The 13,798-nt window shown below is 40.7% G+C and overlaps 1 protein-coding gene across 2 annotated transcripts; it reads left to right on the plus strand.

Moving 5' to 3' along the window:
• Window positions 1-649: 649 nt before the first annotated feature.
• On the plus strand, window positions 650-4,499 carry LOC146374190 (homeobox protein otx5-like). 2 transcript variants are annotated; one of them, XM_084951199.1, is made up of 3 exons: window positions 650-1,550; window positions 2,690-2,841; window positions 3,077-4,499. In XM_084951199.1, the coding sequence occupies exons 1-3, from the start codon at window positions 1,424-1,426 to the stop codon at window positions 3,713-3,715; spliced, it is 918 nt and encodes a 305-aa protein (XP_084807325.1). In that variant the 5' UTR covers window positions 650-1,423; the 3' UTR covers window positions 3,716-4,499. The 2 variants fall into 2 exon arrangements, with proteins under 2 accessions (XP_084807325.1, XP_084807324.1); XM_084951198.1 differs by having other exon boundaries at window positions 651-1,523.
• Window positions 4,500-13,798: the final 9,299 nt, after the last annotated feature.

The raw sequence follows: 13,798 nt of genomic DNA on the forward strand, positions 1-13,798 counted from the left end.
ATTTATAATGTAGGTATATAATCAGACCAGGGCCTGACAAATCAAATAAAACTAGTTTCAGATTATTATTATTATCATCATTATTATTATTGATTAAGTGAATGAATGGATAATTGGTCCGGAGGCAGCATGTTGGGGATCAGAAGGGGATTTAATAGCAGAACAACGCGGTCTTTGTGCTACTTTTAATCCGGCCTGTACCCCCTTCTCCGCCTCAGCTGCTCTACCTCTGCCTCCACACTCAGTCGTCCAATTATTTTAGGGAGGCCAATTTCAAAAATACTTTAGAACAATATAATAAAAATTTTTTTAAAAAAGAATTAATTCGTTTTTAAAAAATGATATCTTGAAAATGTCTCCGGACACCTATGCTTGTTGCTGGGATGACTGTAAGGCTAAGCTTGGCAAGTGGCTATAAAAACGAAAATTGTTAAAATTTGTGTTTGCACGCGCGCGGTGTGTGTTTTATAGTACTTTTTCGATGTTTGTGTTTACTGCCTACATATCAACAAGTGTTCTTTGTTGCTGCGGCGACATTTAGATCAAATAGGGACATTAAAAAGACTATATATTATCCTCTATTGAAAGACAACTTGAATGAATAATGAACAACATGTAGATGCGCGTGGGCGAGTGCGCAGAGAGAGAGAGGGAGAGAGAGAAGGAGGGAGGGCTCTGGGTGTCTACTTGGATAAGAAGTTACTTCTAATTAGCCAGTCTCTTCTCGCTCTCCTCACTTGTCCACCCTGCAGATCAGCATCCTCTTCTTCTCAGGGACGACCAGGGACAGAGAGGCCCCCCACCCGTCTTACAATTTTTCAACACCCGTCAGACCGCAGGCACCAAACTGCTGTGGAGCTGCCGCTGCTGCCGCTGCTTTTTGGCATCTTTCACCCGGCCACATTATATGTGCGCACTGCAATTACGCACGGCTCTGATGGAGATTCTAACCGGCCTCGATTAGCGAACTGTGCTGTTTTCAGTGTGGTGTATTGACTTGTCGCACCGGGCCGACTTCAGTTGAGGTAGTCTTTCTTTTTTTGACTAGAAGCATTGAAAAAACACCAAATCCTTAAAACCGCCGTGGTTTTACGCGTCAGGTGGAAACAAACGTAAAGGGGCTTGGCCAAAGGTGCCTGGCTGGAAGGCAGTAAGTCAGAGTAACGTATAAAGATAGTTGAGGAGAAGGCAGTCAATGGACAATTAAAAAACAAAAACAACCTAAGGCCAAACATCCCAGGAAAAGGAACAAACACCGTTAAAGGCAGTTAGAGGGAAAATAGAGAGAGAGAGAGAGAGAGAGAGAGAGAGAGAGAGAGAGAGAGAGAGAGATACACCCCCTGGAGACTAGTTAGGAGACCCGGCCCCCGGTCTGAGAGAAGGAGAGAGCGAGTGAGGGAGTGTTTTAAAGCCGGCAGGAGGCATGATGTCCTACATTAAGCAACCCCATTACGCCGTGAACGGGTTAACGCTGTCCGGCCCGGGCATGGATCTGCTCCACACCGCCGCCGTTGGATATCCCAGTAAGTACTGGCCTTTGACTTCTGTGTGTTTTTAATCTGTGTAAACCTGTAGTTTCTTTAATCGCCTTTATTTTAAGTAAACAAATAAAATAAAACAAGGGAAATGATGGAATTAAGTGAAATATTCGTTATGTATTTATTGCTTATATTGCGCAGAAAAACGGTAAAAAAAAAAAGACTCAATTTGAATAATATATTTGAAACTTTATCTGTACGGTTATATTTATGATTATGAACCTAAGTGTCTGCTCCGTGTATCAGAACATGTGTTCACTTGACCTATAAGTTCAGAGGATTATAGAGTCAAAAAACAATGAAAATGTGTGAGAAGAGAAAGGCCGTCTGTTCTCACACGGAATTAAAACTAACTCCAATCTGTTGCGCTTACAGTGTAACCTATTTACTAAAAGGACAGTCATTGTATTTCATATTGGTGCATTAATAATATATATTTTTTCATGAATGAACACTGAGGTTGTTTATAAAGGCCGATATGCAGCGATCAGCATCTGCCACAGCTCAGAGGATAGTTTGAAACGACGGCAGAAGGCGTGTTGTCGAGCTCGGCCCAAAGTTTACGTTTTTAAAAGTCATAATCCCCGATGTGGATATTCATTTCGTTTCGGTCTTTCTTTTTTTCGATTCGCACAGCTCCGACGGTCAGTCAGAAATATTAAAAAAAGAAAGAAAAACATCAGGCCTGCTGGATCCGCTTATTCGATCCTATAAAATGTTTCAATCCCGCACACGTTTGTTTCTTTCCTCAACGCCACATAAAAGATTGAGCTACGGAGACTCGCCACTATTTGTTTATGCCTACAAATATCCACGGCAGCGTATAAAATGTGAAACGAAGCCGCAACAGTGCTTATGTATTTAAAGTGTATGCAGCGAATTCAAGAGAAAAATCGGAATTCGTTTATTTGTTTCAGCGTTTTTATTGAAGTGGTTTATATATAGATTTGAATTTCATATTATTTTCAATTCATCATTTCTTTCATCATCAGTTCAATCATTTTTTAAATGTAATAAATGCACACCAACGTTGATACATGGCCTTACATGGTCCAATATTTTTTCTGCGGAATTCTTCAGATATAAACTCAACGTAGATTTTAACGTGGCAATAATAATAATAATAATAATAATAATAATATTTTTTGTAGGCACCCCACGCAAACAGCGTCGGGAGCGCACGACTTTCACGCGTGCGCAGCTGGACATCCTGGAGGCTCTTTTTGCCAAAACACGCTACCCAGACATCTTCATGAGGGAGGAAGTGGCACTCAAGATCAACCTGCCTGAGTCCAGAGTCCAGGTAACACATTATACTGAAAATTATACTCATATATATTTTCCTATATTGGCAGGGCAAAACACCTGTGTGTGTGTGTGTGTGTGTGTGTCACAGAGACACACATACAGAAAGAAAGTGAGGGTTTGTTGAGTTCTTATGAAAGCAGCTTGTACATCTTTAATGTTTTTTATCAGCTGCTTTGATTGTGAAATAGTGATACTTAGATATCTTCTCTGTGATGCTCCTGTTCCCAAAGGTCTGGTTCAAAAACCGTCGTGCCAAGTGCCGCCAGCAGCAGCAACAGAGCACAGGCCAGTCCAAACCACGGCCCCCTAAAAAAAAGGCATCCCCTGCTCGTGAGGCCAACACCGAGGCCAGTGCCAACCCCACCAACGGTCCCTACAGCCCTCCTCCCCCTCCTCCAGGCACCGCCATCACCCCCAGTTCCAGCTCTGCTAGTGCCACAGTGTCCATCTGGAGCCCAGCCTCGATCTCTCCGCTGCCAGACCCCTTGTCTGCTTCCACCACCCCGTGCATGCAGCGTACCACCACCTACCCCATGACCTACACCCAGGCCCCAGCCTACAGCCAGAGCTACGCAGGCTCCTCCTCCTATTTCACTGGCCTGGACTGTAGCTCCTACCTGTCTCCAATGCACCCACAGCTGTCGGGGACCGGAGGGGCCCTGAGCCCTATCACAGCCTCTTCTATGGGCGGGCCCCTAAGCCAGTCCCCAGCCTCGCTGTCCTCCCAGGGCTACACAGCCGCCTCACTGGGCTTTGGAGCCGTCGACTGTCTAGACTACAAAGACCAAACTGCCTGGAAGCTCAATTTCAATGCCGCTGACTGTCTGGACTACAAAGACCAGAACTCCTGGAAGTTCCAGGTCTTGTAAATAACAGGAGGTGGGGTGTGGGGAGGGAGGTAGAGGGAAGAGGTAAGAAATAAAAAGATAATAATCAAAGTAGGTTGAAAAAAAAACCAAGATTACTTTCTATGTGTTTTAGAAGGAGGAAGAGGTAAACTTGGGACACAGAAGTCCCACCAATCACACATCGGCTGAGGAAGTGATCGGCTGAAATAAACTCTACGTGTTTGTTGTTTCAGAAAAATATCAGTGGGAGTAATGTGATCTGTTGAAGCTCGGTTTGGTGATTGTAACAAAGAGATAACAATAGTGTTTAAGCAACATAGAAAATCAGCCTTGAAATCAAGGAATGACTACATGTAAGGAAAAAGAGACTGATGTATGCAGAATAAAATCAGACTAGTGAGAACAAGCTTTCCTTTTGATTCGACTGATAAAGCTGAGTTTGACTTGGACCAAATTTAAAGCAGGGCTTATTTGTAAAATTGCCACAGCACAACAACATTTGTAACCTACAGGTTGTTTTTAACATAGAATTGAAATGGACCTTTTACACTGATGAGAACTGCATTTCTTCCTTTCAGAATTCTAATTTTGTTTTTTCTGTGATGTTTTTCTTTGAAAAAGCTGCTTTTTTTAATCATTGAGCTTTGAGAAATGAAAACAGTTCAGCTAACCCGATGTGACGCCTAAAGCTTGGTGTCTTTACAGGGTCTTCTCTAAATCACACACAAGTTGATGGTTCCTAGTAGCCTTGCATGACAGTGGCCCCCTGCAGCCTGTGTGGGATACGAGCTGGGGGGGGGGGGGGGGGGGGGGGGAGTAGGTCACTCCAGTGACTGCAGTACGAACCTGTTGCCTTTGAGCATGGTTATAATCATTAGCTGAATGGCTAGTACATTGTTAGTGTAATAAGATCACCTCCACACATTTTGAGGGACAATGGTCACATTGTTGCTAGTTGAGGCAGAGGAACCCCTCTTCATCTCACAGTGGCATGATGAAAGCAGACTGCCAATAAACTGCTGCAGTGAGGTATCTGATGGGAGAGGAGACTGCACCGGAGAAAGGGAAGGGACTGGGCCTACATGCGGCCGACTCACCCCTCCTCCTCCTCCTTTGCTCAGAGTCTGGTGCCTCTCTCAGCTCCAACCTGTAAAGATGTGATGGGTACCACTTTATGTGTTTGATGTTTTGTCTGATTTCTTTTTTTTTGTATTAGACTTAAAACAACTTAAGTTTCTTTTCAAATTTGTGAATTTGTTTGAGTAAAATTTGTGGTCATTTGTTTTTAAGTTCATATTACTATCAGTACTATTATAACTATCATCATTAATATTATATCTTCTGCTGACATGGACTTTGCTAATATACTTTTTTGTTGTTGTTTTGTAAATATTAAAACTTGAAAGTGTAATCATGTCTGGTATCAGCTGTGTGTTGTTACACAGGCACTCCACCCAACAGACTCTATCACCCTCTTTCTTAATTTCTAGAAAACTGCCAACTTTTAATTTTTTTTTCTGTTTATATACTTCTGGTTTCTGCTTCTTCTTCTTCTTCTTCTTCTTCTTCTTCTTCTTTTTTGTCAAACTCAGGGGTTTATCCAATAGAAGTAGCAGTATGCTTCTTAATCATTTATTGTACTTAAATTTTTTTTTTTTTGCTTTATAATCATCTCTGCTTATTTTCTGATATGAATTATTTTGTATATTTCATTTGTCTCCTGTGTTTGACCGGTCTCATCACTACCATGCCAGATAGCTACAATGTTTCTGAGACATTAAACAACTTCATTAAAACTCCTGGGTTACTGTGTTCTCTAAGTCATGGATCCTTCCATTTCTCTGCAATTCAGGGCTGCAAGATAGTGCTAAATAGTGATACTGCAAATTTTAATATTGTTCCAATACCAAGGGAATACAGGGTCAGTACTGCTGGTACTAATACAGATACTTTTAACATATAAAGCCAGCTTTTTTAGGGGAGAGCAGTGTGTCACAATTTATGAGATGAATCATCATCAATTTGGAAATGCATTTTAGTGTCCACTAAATCACTGTGATTTTTATTCTCCACAATAATTAGTTAACACAGAAAGACACATCTTTCAGCTTTCCATTTATTTTTAAACTGGGTTTTTTGGAGACCTGGAATTTAAATTTGCCTGTCTCTGAAGCTTGTTGGGTCAACTCCTGTTGTTTAAATTTGATATAGGCTATTAATAAAACAGAACTGACAGTCACACAAAAAGGATCAGACATTTTTCATAGTGCATGTTTGAGGTATGTTTTTTTCATTTCCAGAAGAATAATGTGCTTAACACAATTCAGTGTGCCTGATATGAACAAAGTACCGATCCTATCACGCTAGCATCAATCCAATACCGATACTGGTGTTGGTAATACTATCGATATTTGGATCGATACGCCCACCTCTACTGCAAGAGAAGAAAATGGAGCACTGGGACATCTATAGTGGGGAACATTGGGAATCAGTTTCTGGGAGTGTTCCACTAATCCATACAAGAGGTTCAGTGGGTATAAGGCTGAAATGAGAGGGAGCAGGGCAGAGAGGACAGAAAACAGATTAGAACTAACCCTAATACCGGGTCTCACCACCACACCGGGTCCAAACTGAAGCACGAGAGACAGGCAGATTACTTTGGATTGATGGATGTTTCTGTGTGTTCCTGCCACCGATAGGCCAGAGGGTCAGCTTTATGGGGGTTGCGCAAAGTGCACTGGATGAAAGGTTTTAGCCGTGCTTCCGGGAACCACATAGGCTATGTCTTTTGTCCCTGTGCACTGCCTTCTATATGCTTTATCCTTATTTTATGGTCAACCAGGGTAATACAAAGGCAGTCCATGGGCAGGTCAACCTGCAGGGAGTGTTTGCTATTAGATGTGATGTGACCGGTCTGTGGGCTACGCTTTCTTGTACTGTTGTTGATCTGTCAGCCAGTCACAGAGAAGAGCAAAGTTATGATATTCTCTAATGCCTCAGATCAATTACTGTCAGTCTGAGCATCAGTCAGACACCTCAGATTAGATCAAGGAACAAAATCCACAACTAAAAATCAGTGTTGATTCTTACAGGACAAGCAAGTCAGTCCCACAGAATCCCAACTTTAGCTATGAAATGAAGATATTTACAGACAGGAGGAAAGAAAAATTTATTAATAATAATTAATAACTCATCCTTTGGATATTTTTTAGGCTTAAAGTATATGTGTATACATTAAGCCTAATGTATATTAGTGTATATTTTTTAGGCTTAATGTATATGTGTATACATTAGTATATGTGGCTGTTTGACTGATAGAGCCTCAGGCACAGGCAGCCATAGCTGGCTAATTCAACTCACTGAACTGGACCTCACCTCTGTGTTTTGTTGTGTTGGGGCCTTTTTGATTATTTTTCGTGGGATTATCTGAAAATTATTAAATAATCTATGGTGCAAAAACAGAGGAAAGTCACTCGGTGACATGAACAGATCAATGTCATCAAAGGTGTTGATTGCTTCTGTTTGAACAGTTTCTAAAGGCTGCTATTTGTTCTTTTGGGAAATGTCTTGCCTGTTTGGTTTGCTGTAGTTGGGCTGTCACAGTGTGGCCGATGTGCTTTTTTTGGGTTGCAAATTTGCGTTGCCGAGAAAGTTAAGCTTTTGAGCTGCTGGGAATACAGTTTTTCTAACAAAATGAGTGAGACTAGTGAAATGCCTGAGGAAAATAGAGGAAAGGAGGACAATCAAGCTTGAAATAAGGGCACTGACTTGAAAAATTGAAAGTCTTCAGACAGAATACAAATCAAATGTGGGGAAAAAAACAAAAGGACTAACATATGAAATTAAAGAGCTTACAAAAAAGGATGAAAATGCAAGGGAAGATTGCAACAAACTGGGGAAATTGATTCAGCTGTATTAAAACCACAAAGAAGCACACGAGTCAGTTATATTAAGTCCCAAAGAGGAAAAGGAAACCCAGAGAGACTGGTTTAAACGTACTACCGAACACAATTCAGGCGTTATGGAAGCTCTAAAGCAATGGCATTTTGGAGCTTGTAGGCCTTTCTGCAAACTGGTCATGGGGCTGTGGGATACACTGCTTGCTGCAAATTTAGACATTTCTCCCATTTCCCCAGATGAGGCACCTGGCGAAGTAAAACTGAAAATACTCATTCACTAATGTTCAAAATGACATTCCCCTCTCCAAATCAGACAATATGGCAACAACAGACAAATGTAAATACCACAAGTGTGTGGAATATGTAAAAGTGCCATGGTTCTGGGTCATTTTAACCCAGCATGATCTATTTCTTGTATTTTGGTATTTTTTCTGTATTATGGTTTATTTTCTGATTCTTTAGTTGTCCTGTTTGGATAAGTTTCAGTGTTATTCTGGTTAAGAGTTTAGGTTTAGTTCAGTGTCTAGTCTGTGCCTGTCATGTTTCTTGTTTTACTTTGAAGGTCCGTGTCTCACGTTAGCATGGGAGAGTAACACTACTCTCCCCTGTGTTGTCATTATGTTTCATTCGAGTCAGCTGTGTCCTCATGTGTCTCCACTTCCCCTGATCACCTCATGTGTTTCACCCCCATGTCTGGTCATAGTTTTTTGTAACAGTTTATGTCATAATTCTAGGTCTTAGTTCTCCCAGCATTCCTCAGTTTATTCAATATTTCATAGTTGTTCATAGTTTTTTCTCAGTTTCCATGTTTTTACCTGCAACTAGCCAAATAAAGGTTCGTTTGGCTTTCAAGTTTCGCCTCCTCGCCTCTGTCTGCTCTTGGGTAGTCTATACAAACCCACACACAGTCTGCCCCTGCAAACCGTGACATAAAGAGGTGATAAAGGTATCTCTGGTATAATTTTGACATATATTATTACTGTTATTCATTCATATACTTGGAAATGGAGTGGCATTTATATAGCAGTTTCAGGCACCAAACAGCTAGTTCAGATTAATCTAATATGCATGGCTTTGTACAGTGAGAAAAGACAAAGGTACACAAAAAACACCCACAGGGCACAGGGAGAACAACAGCCCCACATTCAAACCCAGAGGGTCCTTAAAAAAAGTTAGCATAATGAATGCTTTTCATATAACTTTCAAATGTCAGTCACCAGTATCTCATAGGCAGTCGCTTCAGCTCCAGCTTCCTTGAAGTGGAATAAACTTTAGATTCAATCATGCCCACTTCATGTCATGTCCACTTTCTCTGTTCTGTGTTCCCCATGTCACTGTGAAATGCTGATTGTGTTGAGGCAGCTTTGAGGGTATATTTCTATAGACTGTACCTTGAGTAACAGAATTACTTTTACTCCACCTTTATTTCTGCGAATTCAGGAACCTCAGCCAAACTGTGTTTAGAGAATCGTACCTGACGATGATGAAAATATGGAGTCATGTTTTGTAACAGGACAGCAGGAAAAAAAAGGTTAAAATATATCCTTACAGATACGAGTTGTGCATACAAAAGGACAAATCTCAAAGTATTGAGTTACCAGTCCAAGACAATAATACCAACCACAGTTGAAGGAGATAGATTTTTTTGATAATGACAAACTTCAGTACCAAACATGCATTAAATCTATTAATCACAGCAGTGAGAGCAAGAATAGAAAGCCTGGAGATTGTTTCTATTTTCTGGAACAGTACACAAGAGGATGACGGAGGGAACTTTAACAGCTGTCTCCATGTTGTCTTGGACAGAGGATTCAGAAAGGCTTAGTCTTTGCTAAAGGAGCATTTTGGCAATGAGCATAAAATTTACACAGCTTATATGAAGAAGGCTCCTTAAAGGCCGTCAGTAACACTGAGCATGACATGAAAGCTCTGTAAGCACATACCCTCTTTCTGAGAGTTAAAATGTTCTAGAAGACCCCAACTACACGCGTGAGCTTTACAACATGCTTCAACAGGTTAGTCATGATAGAGAATTTTCCCTATTGCAAACAAAGACATTGAAAAGAATAATTTTAGGTTTAGCCCATTAAAAATGAACACCAGCAATTGCCATTATCATTATATATAAATATATATCTATATGTATGTATATATATTACAACTTTAATGGTTGACCAGCTTCTGGCCTACATCAGGAATCCATGATAAAGTTGTTCTATATACTACAAGTTCTGGAGTTGTGTATAGTGTATATAGAGTGTATATGATGGACATTGTGCTGTCCAAACTATGCTTTCTTAATGCACCATTATAAGTTATCATGGCCAGGAGGACATGTCAACACACACTCCCCGTGCATATGGTACGACAACTTTTCTACATGCCCCTGGTACACTGCCCTGAAACCATTCTGAAACACACTCCTCGTGCATATGGTACGACAATTTTTCTACATGCCTCTGGTACAGCGAACCATTATAAGTTATCATGGCCAGGAGAACATGTCAACAGGCTATTGGTTTTAAAACCAGAGAAGCTGTGGGCACAGTAATTCAAAATTGACTGGCAACGTCAGAGATGATTCAGAACCTTCAAAAAGTAGTAGTTCTCAGATATACCTTTAAGATCTGCCAAACTAGTCAGTGGTCGTTACAGCACCGGATTACCTTTAAAGAAAAGGGAATTATGCATACTTGACAATAGAAATGTTGCACCAAAGGGTGCGCTGAACATTACAGAGAAGATTCCAGAGGGACCATTTCACCATTTGTTTCAAATTACACCAACTTAATATATGATATATCAAGGTTAGCAGGTAAGTTACGTGATCGTGATAGTCTCTTGGAACATAGGGAAGGCAAAAAAACCCCAAAAAACGATATGTACCACACAATAGAGGCGGCTGAGGTTATTACTCAGGCTGCCCAGTAACAGTGAGACTTCTGACTGGGATTTAGCCTGAGAACACAGAGCTGGGTTCAGCCTCATGGTGACACAGCATAACTCTGGCTAACCCAAAAAGCTTATTAACATTAAGCATGAGACTGCAGTCACTAACAGACTTCAGTGGCTGTTCATTTACACAGTTACACTTGAAATTATAATGCTACACTCTGTGACATGAAAAGACAGATTTTTGTTACTAAATCGTGAGCAGAGTGAATTCAACAGATAGATAGATAGATGTCCTGTACTCTGCAGGCAGCATGCTCCTGTAATCCCCCAGAGGCAACATATGGACCGTGAAGCACAGACACACAGACAGGGATACACTCAGGACTTAGAAATATGATTCATTTCTTTCCCCTCTCTAATCCCCTACAAACAAGCTGGTGGCTGGCCTGCTCCGGAGGCACACTGTAATCATGCCACAGGCTGCTGCTGCTGCCAGAGCTGAGCGGCCTCCCCACCATCCCTCCTTCCCTCCCTTCCTTTCTCCCTCCCTCCTGTCCAACTGCAGTCCAATTTCCTCTTAATCGATTCCTAATCCCACTGCCGCCATAACACATGCGTCAAGCACACGCCCAGGCACACGCAAATACACATAAGCATGAATTCGTACTGACGTGGGTGCAATTGCATCATCAAACATACACTAGTGAATGCAGACTCTTTTAAACATATAGTTTTTCTTTCAGGGAAAGCAACAGTATCCATAAAACGCAAGCATTCTGCTAATGCATGCTTATTGGTAGACTAAGAACTTACAATAGGACACACATCTTAATGGCACTCGTTTCCAGAGGAAAACAACATATTGCTAGAAATTCTCTGGTGCTCCTAGCTTCAGGGCTGAAGTCAAAATGACAGCTGTAGTAGCTCACAGTGTTGTGATATCGCTGACATCTACACAAAGGCAATTTACTATAATTGAAATCCATAAAAAGTTTACAAAATATAACAAACGCAAGAAGAACATTTTTATGCTACAAAATTTGATAATAAAGTATGTTGCTTAATCAGAAAGTTATTAATTATACTACCTGTTATATTACTCTGTAACATGATCTGAAATGCATTGTTACATTATTATCATTAGTTAACAATATAAATCTCAGGCTACAGTTCTATAGGCCAACACGTATTCCTATCCTACGTATAGGTTTTTAGTGTTTACATGTGGACACAAAACTAAAAGTTGAAAACCAGACCAAGATACGCCCAGGCGTTACCCACAGTGATTCTGTATAAGCATGTACAGGTAGAAATCAAATCTACAATGTGGCAAGCCTGACTGCTCATCACTGCTTTTTGTTACCTGTTAAAGTGCAGGCTCCGGAAGCTGGGCTGGGGTCTGCATTCAGTCAGCGTATCATCACTCTGAGATCTTTGCTAGCTTTGTGTTAGCATACTGTCTGTGCAGATGTTTACATTTTACCATTGCGCTCTTGTCCTTTTGTGCAATAAAAAAAAGTAGGAGAAGTCCACTCCTTGTAAGTTGTAGACTGCTCCACCATTTTCCTTCTTCCTATTCCTTTCCTATTACCTTCCTATTCTTCCATACATATAACATCAGGTATTTCGGATGTTTAGGTTTCATTCTGGCTGCCTGTCATGCACTTAAATGAAGAATGTTTGTAATGAAAGTAATGATATATTTAGAACTGCAATGGGATTGCTGAATTTAGTACAGTAAAGTGTTACATTACTGCATTACTGAGAAATAATGTGATTGCAGTAGTTCTTATAGTTGTAAAGTGTTACACACAACGCTACATATTGCACAGCAAGCAATTCCATTAAAATGCTCCAAAAGGTACTAGCAGTGGAAACAGGGGAAAGAGACGTCCAATTTAGTAATAATTAGCAGTCTGGGAAGTCTCCAGGTATATACGTTCATAATATCCCCTAGTCTGTTTGGGGAACGGAATCCCTTTTAGACCCTGAAAAGACCACTAGAGGAACTGTAGATTTAAGTACTAGAGCAGGGGTGGGGGGACTCCAGGCCTCAAATGGTTTGAGATGTGTCCTTGATCCAACACAGCTGATTTAAATGGCTAAATTACCTCCTCAACATGTCTTAAAGTTCTCCAGAGGCCTGGTAATGAACTAATCATCATCCTTGTTTCTAATAATTGCAGAACTCACTGTGCACATTTTGAAACAACAATAACAGATTACATTCATGTACTGTGACCAGTTAATCGTGTGCCAACTTGTCAAGATCTGGTGAAAAAGGTCCCATTCACACAGGACTAGAGAACAGTTTACAACCATCTGGCAACCACTGATGAGGGAATAATGTGTACTTATGAGCAGTTGGTGAGGTTTTGGAACCACTGCCAACCTTCTGGGGACTACACAGTTCTCTATAGCAACCAGTGGTTGTATAAATATGACAGACAGCTTTTGAGCAAAGTGTACTTCAAATCACGTAAAAAACGTAAATATTTTGAGAGGGCAAATGTTTGATAGGGTTGATAAAGCATTCACAGTACTTTACTTGTTGTATATTTTGCCATTTTATAGCCAAAATGTATTAAATTAATTATTCACCATATAATTCTACACACAATTCCCCATAACGACAAAGTTATATCGATATTTTTGCTAATTTATTAAAAATACAAAGCAAAAATATAACATGTACATAAGTATTCACAGCCTTTGCTCAATCCTTTTTTGAAGCAGCTTTGGTAGAAAGTACAGTCTTTTTGAGTATGATGAAGCTTGGCACACCTGTTTATGGGCAGTTTCTCCCATTCTCCCGTTTGCAGAACCTCTTAAAGATCCATCGAGTTGGATGGGGAATGTCAGTACACAGCCATTTTTAAATCTCTCAAGAGATCTGATGTTCAATCAGGTTAAACTCTGGACCCAAGAGAGTGGGTCCCCTAACCCTAAGCACACAGAGTGGTCCCTGTGTGCTTAGGGTTGTTCTATTGGAAGATGAACCTTCACACTAGTCCGAGGTCCAGAGGGCACTGGAGCAGTTTAACATCAAGGATGTCTGTGCATATTGCTGCATCCATCTTTCCCTCAACACTGACTAGTCTCCTACTTTCTGCTCCGGAAAAACACCCCCACAGCATGTTGCTGCCACCACCATGCTCCACTGTAGGGCTGGTATTGGCCTGGTGATGAGCAGTGCCTGGTTTCCTCTTAACATGACTCTTGGTATTCTGTCTTTTATTGGTTTATTTTTATAGCATGGTTTTATGCATGTTTGTATATATTTTTGCATGCTTTTATTTTGAAGTTTGTT

Source organism: Perissodus microlepis, chromosome 14 (genome assembly GCF_051167445.1).
Source record: "Perissodus microlepis isolate ML-2025 ecotype Zambia chromosome 14, ASM5116744v1, whole genome shotgun sequence".
Taxonomy (NCBI): Eukaryota; Metazoa; Chordata; class Actinopteri; order Cichliformes; family Cichlidae; genus Perissodus; species Perissodus microlepis.